The sequence below is a fragment of the Oncorhynchus kisutch genome, linkage group LG25 (genome assembly GCF_002021735.2).
Source record: "Oncorhynchus kisutch isolate 150728-3 linkage group LG25, Okis_V2, whole genome shotgun sequence".
Taxonomy (NCBI): Eukaryota; Metazoa; Chordata; class Actinopteri; order Salmoniformes; family Salmonidae; genus Oncorhynchus; species Oncorhynchus kisutch.
The window spans coordinates 15,069,204-15,093,849 of record NC_034198.2 but is presented as its reverse complement, the minus strand read 5'-3'; the positions used below and the strand labels follow the sequence as shown (position 1 = coordinate 15,093,849).

The 24,646-nt window shown below is 43.3% G+C and overlaps 1 protein-coding gene across 4 annotated transcripts; it reads left to right on the top strand.

Moving 5' to 3' along the window:
- Positions 1 to 1,903: 1,903 nt before the first annotated feature.
- Positions 1,904 to 24,158, top strand: msh2 (mutS homolog 2 (E. coli)). 4 transcript variants are annotated; one of them, XM_031804949.1, is made up of 17 exons: positions 1,904 to 2,243; positions 2,672 to 2,880; positions 5,332 to 5,477; positions 5,560 to 5,838; positions 10,869 to 11,015; positions 11,208 to 11,357; positions 15,592 to 15,725; positions 19,146 to 19,345; positions 19,425 to 19,534; positions 19,624 to 19,747; positions 19,838 to 19,988; positions 20,068 to 20,165; positions 20,290 to 20,535; positions 21,985 to 22,189; positions 22,576 to 22,823; positions 22,916 to 23,079; positions 23,826 to 24,158. In XM_031804949.1, the coding sequence occupies exons 2-17, from the start codon at positions 2,673 to 2,675 to the stop codon at positions 24,000 to 24,002; spliced, it is 2,787 nt and encodes a 928-aa protein (XP_031660809.1). In that variant the 5' UTR covers positions 1,904 to 2,243; position 2,672; the 3' UTR covers positions 24,003 to 24,158. The 4 variants fall into 4 exon arrangements, with proteins under 4 accessions (XP_031660809.1, XP_031660807.1, XP_031660806.1 ...); XM_020460648.2 differs by having other exon boundaries at positions 2,114 to 2,243; positions 2,665 to 2,880; XM_031804947.1 differs by having other exon boundaries at positions 2,113 to 2,243; positions 19,624 to 19,988.
- The last annotated feature ends 488 nt before the right edge of the window (positions 24,159 to 24,646 follow it).

The window sequence follows — 24,646 nt, the reverse complement described above, 5'->3', positions numbered from 1 at the left end:
ATTTTTAGATTCAACTGTCTCTCACAGTTGAAGTGTACCTATGATAAAAAATGACAGACCTCTACATGCTTTGTAAGTAGGAAAACCTGCAAAATCGTCAGTGTATCAAATACTTCTCCCCACTGTATCTTGACTGGCTTCATCACCGCTTGGGGCTGAGCTCCCTGCCATCCAAGACCTCTGTATCAGGCGATATCAGATGAAGGCCCGAAAAATTGTCAGAGACTCCAGCCACCCAAGCCATAGACTGTTCACTTAGCTACTGTCCGGCAAACGGTACCGAAGCATCGGCTCTTGGACCAACAGGCTTCGAGACAGCTTCTACCCCCAAGCCAAATAATCAATTAGTGGTACCTGAACTATCGGCACTGACTCTATCTTGCACTGACCATACGCACGCTCACTAAACAATATTTACACACCATATACACACTCACACACACACTACATTGACACTCCCACACAAAACCCATACACATTCACATGCGCACACATAACACAGACACTCATACCAACAACAAACACACATACACATTACACACACCCACATTTTTACACTCATAATTTGTTGCTGCTACACTGTTTTTTATTCTTACTTTTATTATTGTCTATCCTGAGGCCTAGTCACTTTACCCTGCTTCTATTTACATATCTACCTCAAATACATTGTACCCCTACACATTGGTCTGGTACTGGTACTCCCTGTACTGTATATAGCTCTATTTTTGTGTATTTCAGTGCATGTGACAAATACAATTATTTGATAGACCAATGTAGCCCAATGCAGTCATCTTGGTTTTCATTTGAAGCATAATTTTACCCTTCACTTGTTTGTAACAATTGCAAATAAATAATTAGGCAACTTTGTATTTGTAGTCAATTTCATTCTGTAGTAATCAGCAGTCAGTCAGACACATAGCCTAAACATCTTGATTCTATGTTGAGCAGAGATCTTCTATGAATAAAGTGAAGTGGAAGGGAAAAGAAAGCACTTGTAGATGTGCAAAGGTTTTTAAGAGCCACCTTACTAACGAAGGCTATGGGAAACACCTCGGCTCCTAGATACATCGTAAGAAGGTTCTAATGATGATATTACCACTACGAAGGCTCTGAGGAAGGAGGCCCAGGCCTTACCCCAACCCAGCCTGAAGACCAACGTTGAATTACATTGGATGCTTCAGGAGAGAAATCTGAACGTACCAGCACTTTGAAAAGTTCATGTAATTATACTTTCCTGTGGATATATTGTATCACATTCCTACCTGCAAAAGGACCAACCGCACGGACAACCGGTAAAGTTAAAATATGATTTTATTCAACATCCTGGCTTGTGGAGGTGGTGAGAGGAAACTTTCCTGATCCAAACGCTCATTTGTGCCTGTCATCGTAGAATTCAATCAAATTTAACTTCAGGTTTCCAGGCTAACTCCAACCATAATCCAGGTGTGGGACCCTTTCTTTTACAACCAACAACACTTTTAGAATAGCTTATGATTTGTAACTACTGTAGCTATAAAAACACATATAATCTTTTTTTGTATTTTACCCCTTTTTCTCCCCAATTTTGATCTTGTCTCATCGCTGCAACTCCCCCAACAGGCTAGGGAGGTGAAGGTCGAGTCACGCGTCCCCCGAAATATGATCCGCCAAACCGCGCTTTTTAACACTCGCGCCGCCAGCCGCACCACTGTGTTGGAGGAAACACTGTTCAACTGACTACCTCGGTCAAGCTTGGTCGCCACAAGGAGTCGCTAGAGGGCGATGAGCCAAGTAAAGCCCCATGGCCAAACCCTCCCCAAACCCGGACGATGCTGGGCCAATTGTGCACCTCCCTATAGGAATCGACCGCGATCGAACCCGGGTCTGTAGTGACGCCTCTAGCACTGCAGTGCCTTAGATCACGATGCAGTGCCTTAGACTGCTGTGCCACTCGGAAGGCCCACATTTAATCACATTTAATCTTTTTGCGACACTTTGGCACTAAAGTTGCCAACTCGGGGGCCAGGGAAAATGGCAGAAGCTAATGTTTTGTTTGACTCAGATGGCGTGTCGAGTGGAGATGAGAGTGAGAAGAATTGTATTACAATGGTGAATGCAAAAGGAAATAAGATAAGTAAAATGGTAGTGGAAACGAGTCGTTTTTTGTTGGAATAAGGGTTTTGAATCGATGATGATACCTGGAGATCCGTTTGAAGTCTCTATTAAAATTGTGAATGAGGTGGCATCGATGAAAGTAAAGAGAGGTGGGTTTATTTTGTTTCAGGAAGTTGTGGGATTGGAATTTGTTGTGTGTGGATCTTCGAAGCAGGGCGCCTATCAAGGGTGTTATCTCTGGTTAGAGGCCAGGCTGTATCACAACCGGCCGTGATTGGGAGTCCCATAGAGCGGGGCACAATTGGCCCAGCGTCGTCCGGGTTAGGGTCATTGTAAATAAGAATTTGTTCTTAACTAACTTGTCTAGGTAAAGGTTAAATAATTTAAAAAAAATCATTAACATTTTGTTCCATCTTTTCACACTGCCTGGGCTTCCTCTCACTACCATATTTGGTACTGCGTTGAAACGCCAACCGGATGCTTCACATTTATACATCCGGTGAAATATCTGTCTCATAGTTCCATCTGTGCCCTGACGTAACTTCCCGTTTCTCCTGTCTGTGGCGGGAGATTCCAGCATGGCGGTGCAACCTAAACAGAGCTTGTCCATGGATGCTGCTGCCGAACATGGCTTCCTTACCTACTACTTTTCCATGCCTGAGAAGCCAGACACCACTTTCAGGGTCTTCGACCGGGGTGACTACTACACGGTGCACGGGACCGAAGCGCTGTTCGCCGCCAAGGAGATTTTCAAGACCAACGGAGTCATCAAGACCCTGGGCTCAGGTAGCAACACTTATTTAGCTCACAAAGCTAGCCATCTGCATGGTTTTCCACTTTAGATTAGCTAATCCTGATAGCTAGATGCTTAACTACTTAATTATTTGCGTGGGCCATTGTTAGCTTGATACATATGACGCTAGCTAAATCCCAATTTGAGCTAACCTAAAATCACGCCACTTCGATAATTTTACGACCGGAAAAGAGCTTTTCGTAGTATGTTATGAGAATTTACACAGCAGGGGCCTCGTTTATCAAAGTATTTGTCAAGGAACATGCATGACGTAATTGTTGGGACGCTTTAAAAATATTTTCATGTAACGTCAGACGTTATTCCAGTAGTCCGTTTAGGTGAAAATCACTACAAAAAAATGTGCTTCAGCCAAAGATTTATATAACTAAACCAAGATGGACCACAGTCTGTCGTTTCCAATGGGAACAAATGAGCCATAGGGGGCAGAGCGAAGCACGAATTCGCGGTTGCACTCCTAAACAACGCGTTTAAATATATATATATATATATTTGCTAAAGTCAAGACCGGAACTGTATCGAGATCAAATGTTTAATCGTTGAGAGAATTTGAAGATTGGCGACCAAAATCTCTTGTTCCATCTTCTGCCAGCCAGTGTGCGTCCTCTAGTTTTTATTTATTTTATTTCACCTTTATTTAACCAGGTAGGCTAGTTGAGAACACCTTTATTTAACCAGGTAGGCTAGTTGAGAACACCTTTATTTAACCAGGTAGGCTAGTTGAGAACACCTTTATTTAACCAGGTAGGCTAGTTGAGAACACCTTTATTTAACCAGGTAGGCTAGTTGAGAACAAGTTCTCATTTGCAACTGCGACCTGGCCAATATAAAGCATAGCAGTTCGACACATACAACAACAGAGTTACACATGGAAAGAGCAAAACATACAGTCAATAATACAGTAGGATTTTTTTTTTTAAAGTCTATATTACAGTGAGTGCAAATAAGGGAGTTAAGGCAATAAATAGGCCGAAGTAATTACAATATGGCAATTAAACACTGGAATGGTAGATGTGCAAAAGATGGATGTGCAAGTAGAGATACTGTGGTGCAAAAGGAGCTAAATAAATAAATACAGTATCGGAATGAGGTAGATAGATGGGCTGTATACAGATGGGCTATGAACAGGTGCAGTGATCTGTGAGCTGCTCTGACAGATGGTTCTTAAAACTAGTGAGGGAGATGGGAATCTCCAGCTTCAGTGATTTTTGCAGTTCGTTCCAGTCAGTGGCAGCAGAGAACTGGAAGGAAAGGTGACCAAAGGAGGAATTGGCTTTGGGGGTGACCAGTGAGATATACCTGTTGGAAAGTGTGCTACGAGTGGGTGCTGCTATGGTGACCAGCAAGCTGAGATAGGGTGGGGCTTTACCTAGCATGGACTTGTAGATAACCTGTAGCCAGTTGGTTTGGCGACGAGTATGAAGTGAGGGCCAGCCAACGAGAGTGTACAGGTCGCAGTGGTGGGTAGTATATGGGGCTTTGGTGACAAAACGGATGGCACTGTGATAGACTACATCCAGTTTGCCGAGTAGAGTGTTGGAGGCTATTTTATAGATGACATCGCCGAGTCAAGGATCGGTAGGATGGTCAGTTTTACGAGGGTATGTTTGGCAGCATAAGTGAAGGAAGCTTTGTTGCGAAATAGGAAGCCGATTCTAGATTTAATTTTTGATTGGAGATGCTTAATGTGAGTCTGGAAGGAGAGTTTCCAGTATAGCCAGACACCTAGGTATTTGTAGTTATCCACGTATTCTAAGTCAGAGCCGTCCAGAGTAGTGATGCTGGATGGGCGGGCAGGTGCGGGAAATGATCGGTTGAATAGCATGCATTTAGATTTATTTGCGTTTAAGAGCAGTTGGATGCCACTGAAGGAGAGTTGTATGGCATTGAAGCTCGTCTGGAGGTTAGTTAACAGTGTCCAAAGAAGGGCCAGAAGTATACAGAATGGTGTCGTCTGTGTAGAGGTGGATTAGAGAATCACCAGCAGCAAGAGCAACATCATTGATGTATACAGAGAAGAGAGTCGGCCTGAGAATTGAACCCTGTGGCACCCCCATAGAGACTGCCAGAGGTCCGGACAACAGGCCCTCTGATTTGACACACTGAGCTCTATCAGATAAGTAGTTGGTGAACCAGGCGAGGCAATCATTTGAGAAACCAAGGCTGTTGAGTCTGCCAATAAAAATGTGGTGATTGACAGAGTCGAAAGCCTTGGCCAGGTCGATGAATACAGCTGCACAGTAGTGTCTCTTATCGATGGCGGTTATGATATCGTTAAGGAACTTGAGCGTGGCTGAGGTGCACCCATGACCAGCTCGGAAACCAGATTGCATAGCGGAGAAGGTACGATGTGATTCAACATGGTCAGTAATCTGTTTAACTTGGCTTTCGAAGACCTTAGACCTGTATTGTGTGTGTGTGTGTAGGTAGCCGCAAGCTGGAGAGTGTGGTTCTCAGCAAGACAAACTTTGAGGCTCTGGTCAGAGACCTGCTGCTGGTGAAACAATACAGAGTGGAAGTCTACAGGAACCAAAGCAAAACCAAGGATCACAGCTGGCAACTGGAGTACAAGGTACAAACACAGCCATAGACACAATCTGAAGGTTACATTTACAAGTCTTGTAATAGTTATCTTTCACTACTTCTCTCTTCAGGCGTCTCCAGGGAATCTGAGCCAGTTTGAGGAGGTTCTATTTGGCGGGGCTGAGGGAAGAGGGGCTGGTTCAGCGGGGGTTGTGGCCGTACGGTTGGCTGTCGGGGGTGACGGACAGCGCGTGGTGGGCGTGGGCTATGTGGACGCGTCCCTAAGGACCATGGGAGTGTGTGAGTTCCTTGATGGAGAGACTTTCTGTAACCTGGAGGCTCTGCTTGTGCAGCTGAGCCCTAAGGAATGTCTGCTACCACAGGGTGACAACACTGATAACATACGACAGGTAGGTGTGCGTGTGTCTATGCAACAGAGAGAAAATGTCTTTGTGGGAGGTGAATGAAGTCTGTGAGAAAGGGACTGACTCTGTGAGGTGAGGGAGTGAGTGTGTGTATGTGTGTGTCTATAAAGTACCAGTCAAAAGTTTGGACACCTACTCATTAAAGGGTTTTTTAAATTTTTACTATTTTCTACATTGTAGAATAATAGTGAAGACATCAAAACTATGAAATACAAACATGGAATCATGTAGTAACCAAAAAAAGTGTGAAACAAATCAATCTATTTTATATTTTAGTTATTTCAAAGTGGTCACCTTTTTTCCTTGATGACAACTTTGCACACTCTTGGACGGATGATTGTGTAGGCCAGATCATCTGATGCAGCACTCCATCAATCTCCTTGGTCAAATAGCCCGTATATAGCCTGGAGGTTTGTTTTGGGCCATTCTCCTGTTGAAAAACAAATGATAGTCCCACTAAGCACAAACCAGATGGGATGGCATATTGCAGCAGAATGCTGTGGTAGCCATGCTGGTTACGTGTGCCTTGAATTCTAAATAAATGACTGACAGTGTCACAAGCAAAACACCACCACCTCCATGCTTCACGGTGGGAACCACACATGCAGAGATCATCCGTTAACCTACTTTGTGTCTCACAAAGTCACTGTGGTTGGAACCAAAAATCTCAAATTTGGACTCAGACCAATGGACAGTTTTCCACCAGTCTAATGTCCATTGTTCGTGTTTCTAGGCAACCAAGCAAGTCTCTTCTTCTTATTGGTGTCCTTTAGTAGTGATTTATTTGCAACAATTCAACCGTGAAGGCCTGATTCACACAGTCTCCTCTGAACAGTTGATGTTGAGACGTGTCTGTTACGTGAACTCTGTGAAGCATTTGTTTGCACTGCAGTCTGAGGTGCAGTTACCTCTAATGAACTTATCCTCTGCAGCAGAGGTAACATGAGAGCCAGTTTCATCATTGCGCTTCATGGTTTTTGCGACTGCACTTGAAGGAAGTTCTTGAAGTTTTCCACATTGACTGACCATGTAATGATGGACTGTCATTTCTCTTTGCTTATTTGAGCTGTTCTTGCCATAATATGGACTTGATATTTTACCAAATGGGGCTTAGGGACCTTGCCTAAACACAACTGATAGACTCAAATGCATTAAGAAGGAAATTCCACAAATGAACTTTTTAAGAAGGCACACCTGTTAGTTGAAATGCATTCCAGGTGACTACCTCATGAAGCTGATTGAGAGAATGCCAAGAGTGTGCAAAGCTGTCAAGGCACAGGGTGGGTACTTTGAAGAATCTCAAATATAAAATATATTTAGAATTGTTTAACACTTTTTTTTTTTGTTGGTTACTACATGATTCCATATGTTGTTTAATCATTTTGATGTAATCACTATTCATTCTACAATGTGGAAAATAGTGTAAATAAAGAAAAACCCTGGAATGAGTAGGTGTCCAAACTTTTGACTGGTACTGTATATACCTGTGTGTGTTCGTCCTTCCTTCGGAAAGTATTCAGACGAAGTTGACTTTTCCCCCATTTTGTTACGTTAGAGCCTTATTCTAAAATGGATAACAAAACCAACTCTGAAATCTACACACACTACCCCATAATCAGAAAACAAATGTTTTTTTTGTGTATGTTATTTGCAGACTCTTTTGCTATAAGACTCAAAATTGAGCTCGGATGCATCCTGTTTCCATTGATCATCCCTGAGATGTTTCTACAACTTGATTGGAATCCACCTGTGGTAAATTCAATTGATTGGACATGATTTGGATAGGCACACCTGTTTCATATAAGGTCCCACAATTGACAGTGCATGTCAGAACAAAAACCAAGCAATAAGGTCAAAGGAATTGTTTGTGGAGCTCCGGGACAGGATTGTGTCGGCACAGATCTGGGGAAGGGTACCAAACCATTTCTGCAGCATTGAAGGTCCCCAAGAACACAGTGGCCTTCATCATTCTTAAATGGAAGAAGTTTGGAACCACCGAGACTCTTCGTAGAGCTGGCTGCCCGGCCAAACTGAGCAATCGGGGGAGAAGGGCCTTGGTCAGGGAGGTTACCAAGAACCCGATGGTCACTCTGACAGAGTTCCTCTGTGGAGATGGGAGAACCTTCCAGAAGAACATCTCTGCAGCACTCCACCAATCAGGCCTTTATGGAAGAGTGGCCAGACGGAAGACACTCCTCAGTAAAAGGCACATGACAGCCCGCTTGGAGTTTGCCAAAAGGCACCTAAAGGACTCTCAGACCATGAGAAACAAGATTCTCTGGTCTGATGAAACAAAGATTGAACTCTTTGCCCTGAATGCCATGCGTCACATCTGGAGGAAACCTGGCACAATCCCTAGTGTGAAGCGTGGTGGTGGCAGCGTCATGCTGTGGGGATGTTTGTCAGCGGCAGGGACTGGGAGACTAGTCAGCATTGAGGCAAAGATGAACGGAACAAAGTACAGAGATACTTAATTAAAACATGCTCAGGACCTCAGACTGGGGCGAAGGTTCCCCTTCCAACAGGACAACGACCCGAAGCACACAGCCAAGACTTTGGGAATGTCCTTGAGTGGCCCAGCCAGGGCCCGGACTTGAAACCGATCGAACATCTCTGGAGGGACCTGAAAATAGCTGTGCAGCAATGCACCCCATCCAACCTGACAGCGCTTGAGAGGATCTGCAGAGAAGAATGGGAGAAACTCCCCAAATACAGGTGTGCCATGCTTGTAGCGTCATACCCAAGAAGACTTGAGGCTTGTAATCGCCGCCAAAGGTGCTTCAACAAAGTGCTGAATGAAGGGTGCTGAATACTTATGTAAATGTGATTTCAGTTTATTTTTACAAAATTAGCTAACATTTCTAATCTAGTTTTTGCTTTGTCATTAATGGGTATTGTGTGTAGATTGAGAGGGGGGGGGGACAATTATAAATCAAGTTTTATCTGTCAAATGCTATATAACAGGTGTACCTTAAAGTGAAATGTTTACTTACAAGCTCTTAACCAATTTTAAGAAAAAATGATAAAAAAATAGATTAGTAAAACATTTTTAAAGTAATTTAAAGAGCACCAGTAAAAAAAAAAAATATGTAGTGAGACTATATGCAGGGTTCCTGGTACAGATTCAATATGCGAGGGCACAGGTTAGTCAAGGTACATATTACTTCAATTATATGTAGGTAGGGTTAAATTGACTGTGCAACGATGATAACCAGAGTATCAGCGGCGTAAAAGAGGGGTTACAATGCAAATAGTCTGGGTAGCCATTGGATTAGATGTTCAGGAGTCTTATGGCTTGGGGGTAGAAGCTGTTGAGAAGCCTTTTTGACCTAGACTTGGTGCTCCGGTACCGCTTGCCGTGCTGTAGCAGAGAGAAGTCTTTGACTAGGGTGGCAGGAGTCTATGACAATTTTTAAGGCCTTCCTCTGATACCGCCTGGTATAGAGGTCCTGGATGGCAGGAAGCTTGGCCCCAGTGATGTACTGGGCTGTATATACTACCTGTGTAGTGTCTATAGGTAGGAGGCAACCAGTGCTCTCGATGGTGCAGTTGTAGAAACTTTTGAAGATCTGAGGACCCCTGCCAAATCTTTTCAGTCTCCTGAGGGGGCATAGGCTTTGTCCTGCCATCTTCACGACTGTCTTGGTGTGTTTGGACTATGATAGGTTGTTGGTGATGTGGACACCGATAAACTTGAAGCTCTCAACCTGCTCCACTACAGCCCCTTCCATGAGAGTATGGGCGTGCTCGGTCCTCCTTTTCCTGTAGTCTACAATCATCTTCTTGATCACGTTGAGGGAGAGGTTATCCTGGCACCACACGGCCAGGTCTCTGACCTCCCTATAGGCTGTCTCACCATTGTCGGTGATCAGGCCTACCACTGTTGTCGGCTAACTTAATGATGGTGTTGGAGTTGTTCCTGGCCATGCAGTCATCAGTGAACAAGGAGTACAGGAGGGGACTGAGCACGTACCCCTGAGGGACCCCTGTGTTGAGGATCAGTGTGGTGTATGTGCTGTTGCCCACGCTTTCCACCTGAGGCTTTGTACGCGCCTCAGTGTGTGGAGTAAAGGTGGTCTAGAGTTTTTCTTCCATCTGGTTGCACATTTAACATGCTGATAGAAATGAGGTAAAACTGGTTTGTGTGCCTGCATTAAAGTCCCTGTCCACTAGGAGTGCTGCCTCTGAGTGTTTTCCTGTTTCCTTCTGGCCTTATACAGCTTGTTGAGTGGGGTCTTAGTGCCAGCATCGGTTTGTGGTGGTAAATAGACGGCTACGAAGAATATAAATGAGAACTCTCTTGATAAAAAGTGTGGTCTGCAGCTTATGAGATACTCCACCTCGGGCTAGCAAAACCTTGAGACTTCCTTACTCTTAAATGTTGTGCACCAGTTGTTGTTTACACAGACCGCCACCCCTTGTCTTATCGGAGGCAGCTGTTCTATCTTGCCGATGCAGTGTAAAACCCGCCAACTGAATGTTATCCATGTCGTCGTTCAGCATAAGATATCCGTTTTTAATGTCCCGTTGATGGGATGGATATACGTGATCGTAGTTTGTCTATTTTGTTATCCAATGATTGTACGTTGGCTAATAGGACGGATGGTGAAGGCAGATTACCCACTCGCCGTCGGATCCTTCCAAGGCACCCCGACCTATGTCCCGATATCTCTCTTTTTCCTGCAAATGACTGGGATGAGGGCCTTTTGTCTGAAGTAAATCCTTCATATCACTCTTTTTAAGGAAAAAAAATGTCTTCCAGTACGAGGTGAGTAATCGCTGTCCTGATATCTAGAAGCTCTTTTCGATCATAAGTGACGGTGGCAGAAACATGATCTAAAAACAAGTTACAAATAATGCGAAAACACACAAGCACAATTGGCTAGGAGACTGTTAAATGACAGCCATCTCCTTCGGAGCCATTGTAGAGGAGATGGCTGTAACCCAACAAAATGTGGAAAAAGCCAAGGGGTCTTGAATACTTTCTGATGGCACTGTGTATATAATGTGTGTAGGTGGTGCAGCGTGGCGGTGTGTTGCTGTCAGACAGAAAGAGAACAGAGTTCAGTAGTAAAGACATGACCCAGGACCTCAACCGACTGCTACGGACCAGGAAAGGGGAGGCCAATGCCTGCAACGTTCTGCCTGAACTAGACAAACAGGTAACACACACAAACCTACTCGTATTGGATGAGTCTTAAAAACTGTGGATCGGTCTGGGTTGCAGCAGTTTATGTCAGCTTGCATTGCAATTAGTAAAGTTATTTATATAACTGCGTCGCACATGGGATAATATTACTGTTTCCAAACACAACCCACTCTGTTAGTAGTAAAATTATGTCTGTGTGTTCCAGGTAGCTATGTCATGCTTGGCAGCAGTGGTTCGTTACCTGGAGTTGCTGTCTGACCAATCAAACTTCAGCTCCTTCAGCTTGACGACCCTTGACCTGAGCCAGTACATGAGGCTGGACAACGCTGCTGTACAAGCCCTCAACCTATTTCAGGTATTTCTATTTCTTATTTTCAATGACGGCCTAGGAACAGTGGGTTAACTTCCTTGTTCAGAGGCAGAAGGACAGATTTTTACATTGTCAGCTCGGGGATTCGACTCTCTAACTACTAGGCTACCTGCCTCCAGCAGGCCCAGAATTGAGGTTTTGTGCCCGGAGTTGCTATGGCATTTGCATTAGCTGTAGGCTGTGGCTAGCTACTAGGTTATTGTAGAAAATATGGCTGTATCTCCCTGAACTGAATTCACACTGTAAAATGTGCTAAGTATTTCTGCATCACGCTGCAACATTGCCTGGCTGGGGGCTGTGCGTGCACACTTGATGAGCTGAGCGACGGATTCATTTTTAGAAGCGCTGTGCACAGGCATAAACGTTTTTAATATACTGTGAGGCTTTGTCCTTGTGTTTCTTGGCTATTTACAATGTTTTGTTCACAAGCTAGGTTGAGTTTCAACTGCTAGGGAAGAGAATAGAGGTCGACCGATTTAATCGGAATGGCCGATTTTAATTAGGGCCGATTTCAAGTTTTCCCAACAAGCCGATTTTAAAAATGTTATTTTTATTATTATTTTTTTTTTACACCTTTTAATCTTTAACTAGGCAAGTCGTTTAAGAACACATTTTTACTTTCAATGACGGCCTAGGTACGGGAGGTGTTTAACACCTGTGTTTAACTGCCTTGTTCAGGGGCAGAACAACAGATTTTCACCTTGTCAGCTCAGGGATTCAATCTTGCAACCTTACGGTTAACTAGTCCAACGCTCTAACCACCTGCCTCACGAGGAGCCCGTCTGTTACTCGAATGCAGTAAGAAGCCAAGGTAAGTTGCTAGATAGCATTAAACTTAATCAATCATAATCACTAGTTATAACTACACATGGTTGATGATATTACTAGTTTATCTAGAGTGCCCTGCGTTGCATATAATCGATGCTGTGCGCATTCGCGAAAAAGGACTGTCGTTGCTCCAACGTGTACCTAACCATAAACACCAATGCCTTTCTTAAAATCAATACACAGAAGTATATTTTTAAACCTGCATATTTAGCTAAAAGAAATCCAGGTTAGCAGGCAATATTAACCAGGTGAAATTGTGTCACTTTTCTTGCGTTCATTGCATGCAGTCAGGGTATATGCAACAGTTTGGGCCACCTGGCTCATTGCGAACTAATTTGCCAGAATTTTACGTAATTATGACATAACATTGAAGGTTATGCAATGTAACAGGAATATTTAGACTTATGGATGCCACCCGTTAGATAAAATACGGAATGGTTCCGTATTTCACTGAAAAAATAAGTCTGTTTTTCAAAATGATAGTTTCCGGATTCGACCATAGTAATGACCTAAGGCTCGCATTTCTGTGTGTTATTATGTTATAATTAAGTCTATGATTTGATAGAACAGTCTGACTGAGCGATGGTAGGCACCAGCAGGCTCATAAGCATTAATTCAAATCGCACATTTGTGCGTTTTGCCAGCAGCTCTGCTATTTATGACTTCAAGCCTATCTACTCCCGAGATTAGGCTGATGTAACGATGGGGTGCGTGCTAAAGGCGTTTCTAATGTCACTCGCTCTGAGACTTGGAGTCGTTGTGTTCCTGGTTCGAGCCCAGGGAGGAGCGAGGAGAGGGATGGAAGCTATACTGTTACACTGGCAATACTAAAGTGCCTATAAGAACATCCAATAGTCAAAGGTACAGTGGGGCAAAAAAAGTATTTAGTCAGCCACCAATTGTGCAAGTCTCCCACTTAAAAAGATGAGGCCTGTAATTTTCATCATAAGTATTTGGTCACCTACAAACAAGCAAGATTTCTGGCTCTCACAGACCTGTAACTTCTTCTTTATGAGGCTCCTCTGTCCTCCACTCATTACCTGTATTAATGGCACCTGTTTGAACTTGTTATCAGTATAAAAGACACCTGTCCACAACCTCAAACACTCCAAACTCCACTATGGCCAAGACCAAAGAGCTGTCAAAGGATACCAGAAACAAAATTGTAGACCGGCACCAGGCTGGGAAGACTGAATCTGCAATAGGTAAGCAGCTTGGTTTGAAGAAATCAACTGCGGGAGCAATTATTTATTATTTTGGTAAAAACTCAACTCGTCGTGTTTGGAGGACAAAGAATGCTGAGTTGCATCCAAAGAACACCATACCTACTGTGAAGCATGGGGGTGGAAACATCATGCTTTGGGGCTGTTTTTCTGCAAAGGGACCAGGACGACTGATCCGTGTAAAGGAAAGAATGAATGGATTGTGGCCATGTATTGTGAGATTTTGAGTGAAAACCTCCTTCCATCAGCAAGGGCATTGAAGATGAAACGTGGCTGGGTCTTTCAGCATGACAATGATCCCAAACACACCGCCCGGGTAACGAAGGAGTGGCTTCGTAAGAAGCATTTCAAGGTCCTGGAGTGGCCTAGCCAGTCTCCAGATCTCAACCCCATAGAAAATCTTTGGAGGGAGTTGAAAGTCCGTGTTGCCCAGCAACAGCCCCAAAACATCACTGCTCTAGAGGAGATCTGCATGGAGGAATGGGCCAAAATACCAGCAACAGTGTGTGTGAACCTTGTGAAGACTTACAGAAAACGTTTGACCTCGGTCATTGCCAACAAAGGGTATATAACAAAGTATTGATAAACTTTTGTTATTGACCAAATACTTATTTTCCACCATAATTTGCAAATAAATAAATAAAAAATCCTACAATGTGATTTTCTGGATTTTTTTTCTTCTCATTTTGTCTGTCATAGTTGAAGTGTACCTATGATGAAAATGACAGGCCTCATCTTTTTAAGTGGGAGAACTTGCACAATTGGTGGCTGACTAAATACTTTTCTGCCCCACTGTATATGAAATACAAATGGTATAGAGAGAAATAATCCTATAATAACTACAACCTAAAACTTCTTACCTGGGAATATTGAAGACTCATGTTAAAAGGAATCACCAGCTTTCATATGTTCTCATGTTCTGAGCAAGGAACTTAAACATTAGTATTTTACATGGCAGATACTGCACTTTTACTTTCTTCTCCAACACTTTGTTTTTGCATTATTTAAACCAAATTGAACATGTTTCATTATTTATTTGAGGCAAAATTGATTTTATTGATGCATTATATTAAGTTAAAATAAGTGTTCATTCAGTATTGTTGTAATTGTCCAAATACATTTTTAAAAATCGGCCGATTAATCGGTATCGGCCTTTTTTTGTCCTCCAATAATCGGTATCGGCGTTGAAAAATCATAATCGGTCGACCTCCAGAAGCGAAGCAACACGGATGCTAGTCAGATTCTCAATCCCACGGGCACAAACATGACAAGTTTCGCAACCCCGGTGAGCATTTGTCTCATCTGATATTTTGGATAAAGATCTTTGGTCACAAAAAATGAAATTAAACAATATACAACATTACTCCTTACTAGTAATAGATTTATTGTTTTAGAAACATTGCAAAGCTCAACTTTTTTTTGTGTTCTAATTTTTGCAAAATGTTAATTTTTTTGACTGATAAAAATCTGAGTGGCTGGTAGATTTTTGAATCTATCTGCCATGGTGGCTGGTCTACCAAAAAGTACATTTTAAGCCCTGGCCGTTAGCAAGCGGTGGTGCTCAAAAAGGTCAAGGTGACCATTCTTCAGTGACTGAAGGAGGGTGAAGCAGAGAAATTGAAAGCTGGGGAACACGCACACCTGTTCTTTATGGTATATTGTTATGTTTTAAAGGGGCAGCTGGTGGTGGAATGTAATGTCTCTAAATTAATTTCCTTCAGTAACCAGTTCACAATAACATTGTTCTCTCTTAGACGTACATGTTGTCAGCATGTTCAATGAGTACATTATAATTATTAATGTAATGTATGTTTTTGTTAAGATGCAAAAAGTTATATTTTTTGTAACAAATTAAGTTTATGTAATATAGATGTCTCAGAAATACACCAATTACTTTAAAAGCACTGCCAAGGACATAGACTCATGTTGGAATATCAAAATTTAAAAAACAAGTATTTTAATTTTGGGACAGTTGAAATTGCACGTTGGGACCGGAACGGTGAGGACAAAATATGTTCGTCTCGAGCCATGGTTACTACATACTATTTAATCGACTTAGTGAGTATACGTTGCAGTTCAGTGTGCGGGTAACCCCAAACATTGTGCTCCTGGTATTTGTCTTGATTCCGAGCAGTCTGAGTCTGTCCTGATAGGCTCGTTCTCCCCAGGGTTCTCCCGATGACACCAGTGGAGCCCACTCATTGGCCGGGCTTCTGAATAAGTGCCGCACCCCTCAGGGCCAGCGATTGGTCAACCAGTGGATCAAACAGCCACTCATGGACAAGAACAGGATTGAGGAGAGGTGAGGTCCAACATCTCTTCAACCCTCTCTCCCTTTCTTTTTCACTCATCTCAGTACTCTACCAAAGAGAATGTCCATGAACAACTCCAGAAACTGCTTCGACAATAGAAATCCCTGATCAGGTTTGTAGGTAGCGTCATGGTGACTTTAGCTCGCTAAGCTCATGCGCATGAATGTGTCATCAGGTCTAACGGTTGTGTTGTGCAAGCCATCAAATAAAAGGCACTCCTTCGATATGAAGTTGTTTTTGACAAATGGAAGAGTCTGTTGTGTCAAGGTTGTAATAATGACTAATCATATGATAAAAAGTGTATCATACCAACTATTACTGCCTGCTTGAATGGTGAATAGCTCCAATACACATGAAATGACCCCTGGAATTGATAGAACACCGCTCAGAGATTCACATATGATATAACATTCAAAATGGGTTAATCTTTCTTTTAAGGACGAATGCAGGGGTGTGTGCTATCTCAAGTTATGACGTCAGTGATCTTCAGGTCACAAAGTCGGAGCTTTAGAAAGATGCTTGAATTTCCGAGTTGGATGACAGTTCAAAGCGATTTTTTTCCCCCCAGAGTTAATTGTTTTAAGTTCCCAAGTTGTCTTGAAAGCACCAAAGTCGGTGAGTTCCCGAGTGCCCACTTGTTTTGAAAGCGGCATTATTGATCTATTAACTAATGTCACCAGGCAGGTCAATACTCCATCTCATCTGAACAGGCTGACATTTCAGGCTGTCTCTTCAAACGGCTCTTAAACGAAAAGGGCATTTTCGCCATTTCACAGATTTCTTCCAACCTCCATTATGTGGAATATATAAAACACAGGAAAATCAAGTCAACTGCAGGATTTGAATATGCGATCATCTGACTTCGACCTCTTTTGCTAACATGGCCTTCAATATGACATCTTCAAAGCAAGTCATGTCGCACTGCTGTGAGTGGACGTCAACATTAGTACATTGACACGTTTTATTCAACAAAAGCAATGTCACAAAATATCATCGCGTCAATTGTAATGGAAGCCACAGATGTAGAATACATTTTCTAAAGCTAGAATACATTGTTATCCATTCGACTGGTGGATTCTATCGTCCAACTTTAAAAACATTTTTACATTTTATTTAACTAGGCAAGTCAGTTAAGAACAAATTCTTATTTTCAATGACGGCCTAGGAACAGTGGGTAAACTGCCTGTTCAGGGGCAGGACGACAGATTTGTACCTTGTCAGCAAGGGGGTTTGAACTTGCAACCTTCCGGTTACTAGTCCAACGCTCTAACCACTAGGCTTCCCTGCGACTGATGATTGACAAATCAATTTGTAAGGTACGCGGGCGGGGCACGCAATGTTATTACATACACTTAGGTTGGAGTCATTAACTTGTTTTTCAACCACTCCACAAATTTCCTGTTAACAAACTATAGTTTTGGCAAGTTGGTTAGGACATATACTTTTCATCACACAATACATTTTTCCAACAATTGTTTACAAGCAGATTATTTCACTTATAATTCACTATCACAATTCCAGTGGGTCAGAAGTTTACATACACTAAGTTGACTGTGCCTTTAAACAGCTTGGAAAATTCCTGACAATTATGTCATGGCTTTAGAAGATTCTGATAGGCTAATTGAAATCATTTGAGTCAATTGGAGGTGTACCTGTGGAGGTATTTCAAGGCCTACCTTCAAACTCAGTTCCTCTTTGCTTGACATCATGGGGAAATCAGCCAAGAATTTTTTTTGTAGACCTCCACAAGTCTGGTTCATCCTTGGGAGCAATTTCCTTACGCCTGAAGGTACCATGTTCATCTGTACAAACAATGGTACGCAAATATAAACAACATGGGACCACGCAGCCATCATTACCGTTCAGGAAGGTGTGTTCTGTCTCCTCGAGATGAACGTACTTTAGTGGGTAAAGTGCAAATCAATCCCAGTACAACAGCAAAGGACCTTGTGAAGATGCTGGAGGAAACAGGTACAAAAGTATCTATATCCACAGTAAAACGAGTCCTATATCGACCTAACCTGAATGGCCGCTCAGCAAGGAAGAAGCCACTGCTCCAAAACCGCTATAAAAAAGCCAGACTAAGGTTTGCAACTGCAGATGGGGACAAAGATCTGAGAAATGTCCTCTGGTCTGATGACAAAAAAAACAAAAACTTTGCCATAATGACCATCGTTATGTTTGGAAGAAAAAGGGTGAGGCTTGCAAGCCGAAGAACACCATCCCAACCGTGAAGCACGGGGGTGGCAGCATCATGTTGTGGGGTTGCTTTGCTGCAGGAGGGACTGGTGCACTTCACAAAATAGATGGCATCATGAGCAAGGAAAATTATGTGGATATATTGAAGCAACATCTCAAAACATCAGTCAGGAACCTGACTCCGTTACACCAGCTCTGTCAGGATTTAATGGGACAAAATTCACCTAACTTATTGTCGGAAGCTTGTGGAAGGCTGCCAGAAATGTTTGACCCAAGTTAAACAATTTAAAGACACTCAATTAGTATTTGGTAGCATTGCATGTAAACTTCTGACCCACTGGGAATGTGACGCTGAAATAAATCATTCTATCTACTATTATTCTGACATTTCACATTCTTAAAATAAAGTGGTGATCCTAACTGACCTGAAATGGGATTATTACTAGGCTTAAATGTCAGGAATTGTGAAAGTTGAGTTTAAATGTATTTGGCTAAGGTGTATGTAAACTTCCGACTTCAACTGTAACTATGAAGCTCCACATTTAATTCCAAATGCCTACTGCTTGCAAAATCCGGTCATTCAACTCTAAAAATATTTATTTGCGAGACACGGCTGGTCTTGACTTTGAAGAATGCCTGAATTGCTTTATACTGCAATTCAAAGCTTCAACATCAAATTGTTAGATTTTTACTAGGCCTTCATGAGTGCAAGGTACGCCATGAATATTAGGCTTTTCTTGCATTGTATCCATGCTGGCTTTTGCGATGGGTGGGCAGGGCATACAGCGTGTCGCCACTTTATTAATGCACAATTTGCTGAAATGGAAACACTTAAACCACTTTAATTTTATTAAACATTCTAGATTTTAAAAAAAATATATGTTTTGACAACCATGGCAGGCAATTGTCGCATCTACTTCCTATGCAAACTTTCTAAATGTCAACAAAAAAAATCACTGGACAAGTTAATGGAAACTTAGCTACTGGCTGGACTGTGGGTTGTGCCTTTTTAGATTTGAGAGTAAAATAACTAAGGATACATTTTTCACTTCTCCCATTGACTTCCCAACCCCCTGGTCTGTCGAGCCTGCTCCGAGGCGTTCCCAGAAGTATTAGCAGTGTTTCCTGTAGCCCTCTGTACTGCTGCCACCTTCTGGTCTTTCCTAGTACTGCAGACCCTACCTGTGAATTCTCATTGTGTGTGTGTGTAGACTGGACCTGGTAGAGTGCCTCGTGAATGACGGTGAGGCCAGACAGACTCTTCAGGACGATCTGTTGCGGCGGTTCCCAGATCTCCACCGCTTGTCCAAAAAGTTTCACCGGCTCTCTGCAACACTGCAGGACTGTTACCGCGGTTACCAGGCCGTGGGCCAGATCCCTGCACTTCTGTTGGCTCTGGAGAAACACCAAGGTACACACGTGCACGCACGCACACACACACACTAAGATGCGCGCGCACACGAACTCCCTAGCACCATCCTGTGTTGTAGGAAGTCACCAGATGCTGTTGGAGGCCGTGTTCATCTCTCCTCTCAGAGACCTGCAGGCTGACTTTATCAAGTACCAGGAGATGATAGAAACTACACTGGATATGAACCAGGTAGGGGGGTGTGTGTGTGTGTGTGTGTGTGTGTGTGTGTGTGATCCGTGGTAGAATACACTAGATGTGAACCGTGTGTGTTTTTGTAGGTGGAGCACCATGAGTTCCTGGTGAAGGCGTCGTTTGACCCGGTGCTCTCTGAGCTGAGGGAGAAGATGGACACACTGGAGAACAGCATGCAGAGTGTACTGAACAGCGCAGCACGGGAACTGGGTACACCACACAGACACAGACACACACACACACACACACACACACAGAATAGACACACCAGTGTATTTAATTGTGTGTGTGTGCGTATAGGTCTGGATGCTGGTAAGACAGTGAAGTTGGAGTGTAACAGTGTGTTGGGGTATTACCTGAGGGTGACCTGTAAAGAGGAGAAGAGTCTGAGGAACAACAAAACGTTCACAACGCTAGACGTCCAGAAGAATGGAGTCCGTTTCACCAACAGGTTTGGCGCGCTCATACACACATACACACAATTTGCCCCGCGGTGAGCTAACTTTTTCTTTGTGTGTGTGTGTGTGTAGTAAGCTGAGTTCTTTGAATGAAGACTACACCAGGAACAGAGAGGAGTATGAGGAGGCTCAGAACGCCATCGTTAAGGAGATCATCAGCATCGCTGCGGGTGAGGACACACACACACACACTGGAACTTCCTATCAGGTTTGATGTAGCATTTTTTGTAGAAATTAATGTTGGAACAGAGTCTCCTTTTTTCGTTTCTTAAATATACCCTTGGACGTCCCCAGGTTACGTGGACCCCCTGCAGTCGTTGAGTGACGTCATCGCCCAGCTGGATGCGGTGGTCAGCTTCTCTGTGGCGTCAGTCTCTGCTCCCATCCCCTACGTCAGGCCACGCCTCCTGGCTGCGGACCGCAGGCGCCTGGAGCTCCAACAGGCCAGACACCCCTGCCTGGAGTCGGACGCAGACACAGCCTTCATACCTAATGATATATCCTTCATACAAGGGGAGCAGAGCTTCTATATCATCACAGGTACACATGCACAGCTCTTTTATTTTGAGAGGATTTCAGAGGAGGCTGCAGCCATTCATTCACCCGTTTAAACAGGATTTGACTGAACACCAAGTCGGAGGACATTAAAAACAAGGGCTAAGTTCCATTCGCGATCTCCGGTTCGGTACTATAATTTTTGTTACTCCTGCTGCACGCAAGTTGGTACACTTGGATAATGCAACACGGCATGTAGAAATGTTGAAACTGTTAATTATTGTTCGCAAAACAATGTCCACACTGGCTAAAACACTTTCACAATGCAAGAAGATACTGGTAGCTTCAAGCTTTAATTGTAGGCCAACTTTCTCTGCTAATTTACAGCTGAACTCACTACCCTCGTACTTTGTTTGTGAAACCATAAAATCAGCAAAATATGCTGATTTTCAAATCTGATTGCCACCAAAAGCGTTAAACAAACTCAATAATATGCCTTCACCTGTATTGTGAGTAGACCTAGGCTGGCTACATCTTGATTTACCCAGTTCATCAAGAGATGTACCATTTAAAATAATTGATTATTGTTATGTTTTGGAGTTAGATTGGTTTAAAGTCAATGGACTGGATAATTGATTAATTAACCCTTGGACTACAATCGGAAATCAAAGTAACATCATAAAAAAAATCACCATCAAAATCTATCAGTTTGAGATGGAGATCTTCTCTTTTTTTGTGGTTGCATGGCTGCGTCTCAATCCGCAGATATTGCCCTTTCTTCCGCATCTGTGGTGAAAAGTGGCAGAGCTAGAGCAGTGTTTGTCCGACCGTGAGACATAACGAAAAGTCGTTCTTCTCACGAAAACGTCTGTGGCGTCCGAACGGTTTGGCCTATAAAACTATTATGACCACTCTATTGAAAGATGACTCTCACGAACACGATGGTGTTCTCCGTTTTGCTCTAGGATGCCAACAAGACTCGTCTTAAGATCCCCGGTACCAGATTATAAAAAAAATGAACATTGAGTGCCTAAAATAAGTACATGTAAATGAAAATAAACACATGGTTTCCTGATCTTATCTCAGATATAGGACAGACACTTCAGAACAAACTTTATTTTGGACTGACCTTTGTTCCATTAAGTGAATCTGTTATTCATTGCGTTTGTATTGGCTAATGGCAGTAATGCCAAATTCAATGTTTCATCCAATCATTTTTTTATCTTAAGGAGTCTTAAAATCCAATAGTTAACCTGGTATCGAAGTCAAACTTATGGTATCACGACAACACTAGTGTCCATACCATAGACTTTATAAGGGTTAATACCCATAAACTAAGCACACCATGGAGACGTGTGCATTTGTCTTGATACATTTAGCCCGAGAAATGCACAATGCTCTTTTGTACTGTATGTGCTATGTTCATTTTAGTACAAACACACACCCCTCTGGCCTGACGTACAGATTTACATACACTAACCCTCCCCTCCACAGGTCCTAATATGGGCGGGAAGTCTACCTTCATCAGGCAGGTGGGCGTGATCTCTCTGATGGCTCAGATTGGCTGCTTTGTCCCCTGTGAGAATGCGGAGCTAAGCATGATTGACAGCTGTCTGTGCCGTGTGGGGGCGGGGGATAGCCAGCTCAAGGGCGTGTCTACATTTATGTCCGAGATGCTGGAGACTGCAGCTATTCTCCGGTGAGAGCAAGCACGCACACGCCACCATCTCTTTTCTCTTTTAGTTTAGTCAAATCCTTTGCTCTCCCTGATTACACGATCGAAGTGCTTTGTGTGCTTCATTGATAATGAACATGTACAGGAAACTGCAACATAAAGTGTATTAATAGGGCTTTGGGGCAAACCACTCCTCAAACCATTCTGTGGAAGGAGGCATTGTCATCCTGTGGGGGCATAGCCATGATAGCCAAAATAATAGCCTGCCCAGCATTTTTTTTAATACATGACCCTAACCACTCTGCAACCACACCTGTGTGGAAACACCTGTTTTCAATGTACTTTGTATCCATTATTTTTGGCAGTTGCCTGTACGTTGACTCAACTGTTACACTGTTTTCTCTCCCTAGCGCTGCCACGAAGAACTCTCTAATAATAATCGATGAGTTGGGTCGCGGAACATCTACATTCGATGGCTTTGGTCTGGCCTGGGCCATCAGTGAACACATCGCCTCCAAGATTGGCTGCTTCTGTCTGTTTGCCACTCACTTCCATGAGCTTACGGCGTTGGCCACACACCACCCCACCGTCCGCAACCTGCACGTCACCGCTCTGACCACTCAACACACACTCACCATGCTCTACAGGGTCAAACCAGGTACACACACTACACTGTAGTATCCAGTATATACACACACAAACGTCACAACAACATCAGAACAGCGGTTGACAAAGTATGTGTGTGTTTAGGTGTGTGTGACCAGAGTTTTGGGATCCATGTGGCGGAGTTGGCGTGTTTCCCGCCGGCGGTGGTTGCCATGGCAAAGCAGAAGGCTGCAGAACTGGAGGAGTTTCAGGAGGAGCCGAGTGGGGAGGAGGGGCCAGAGGCCAAGAAACGACGCAGCGATAAACGGGTAAACGCACACACTACTGCAACGCTAAGACAAGGTCGTTTTGGCATGTAGAACAAAAATATAAATGCAACATTTTCAGAGTTTACTGAGTTACAGTTCATATAAGGAAATCAGTCAATTCAATTAGGTCCTAATATATGGATTTCACATGACTGGGCAGGCGTGTAGCTTGAGGTCATAGGCCCAGCCAATCCATATTTGTCTTTCCCCACAAAAGGGCTTTATTACAGACAGATACTCCTCAGCACCACCGCCCCCCCCCAAACCCCCTCAGACAATCCCACAGGGGAAGAAGCCGGATGTAGAGTTCCTGGGCTGGCGTGGTTAGTGGTTGAGGCCAAATTCTCTAAAATGACATTGGAGGCAGCTTATGGTAGAGAAATTAACATTCAATTCTCTGGCAACAGCTCTGTTGGACATTCCTGCAGTCAGCATGCCAATTGCACGCTCCCTCAACCTGAGACATTGGTGGCCTTTTGTCCCCAGCACAAAATCATGCTTCTTGATATGCCAGGCATGTCAGCTGAATGGATTATCTTGGCAAAGGAGAAACGATCACTAAAAGTGATGTAAACACATGTTTGCACAAAATGAGAGAGAAATAAGCTAATGGAAAACTTCAGGGATCTTTTATTTCAGCTCATTAAACATGGGACCAATACGACATGTTGCTTTTATGTATTTGTTCGGTGTAGAATGACTTGGCTTCATAATTACTCCAACCTTCTAATACCATCTCTTTCCAGGAGGGAGAGGTATTGATCCAGTCGTTTCTGGAGAAGGTGAAATCTCTGCCGGCAGTCACCATGACTGACCAGGAGGTGAAGGCGGAGCTTAGAGCCATGAAGCAGGAGCTTGTTGCCCATAACAACGCTTACATCACGGAGCTCCTGGCACGCTCCGCCCCTATCCACACAACCTGAGACCGGTCGTACGCTACACACACACACAACCTGAGACCGGTCGTAAGGTACACACGCATACCCTAGTGAGGTGTCATCTACAGTAGTTTGGTCAATTTTCCCTTTTCTTTCTCGTTATGTTACCAGGTTACCAATAAAATAAACCTCTTTAAATAAGTGCAAATCATTGTGTTTTCTTGAAAGTAATGATGGTTGCATGAATAAACCCCATCCCTCGTAGCTGAAATCATTAGTTTCTATTGGACTTATTCGGGTAGGTCCCTCCAGTTTTATAGGCACACTGCATTTCAGTTCAAATTTGAAGAAACTATTGAATGTCTATGAATAAATACATTGGGTAAATCATACAGACAAGTCATTAACACATTACTAACAGAATAAATCTTTTTTCAGATCAAGTTCAAGCTATAAATAATGTTGGTGTGGGTTTTGACACGCATCAAATGTGAGTGAGACTTTATTTTATTTAGCCTGGCTGACCCTTCTAGCCATGACCAGCGACACACAGCTTGTTTCTCAAAATTTGTTTTTCTTTCTGGGGGTGGGGTTGAGACCTATCATGCTTTGGATTGGTATAGGGCAGCGCTCGAGTGAGAGACCGAGGGGGGGGGGGGGGCAAAACAATTAAGAAAGCTCAGGTCCCT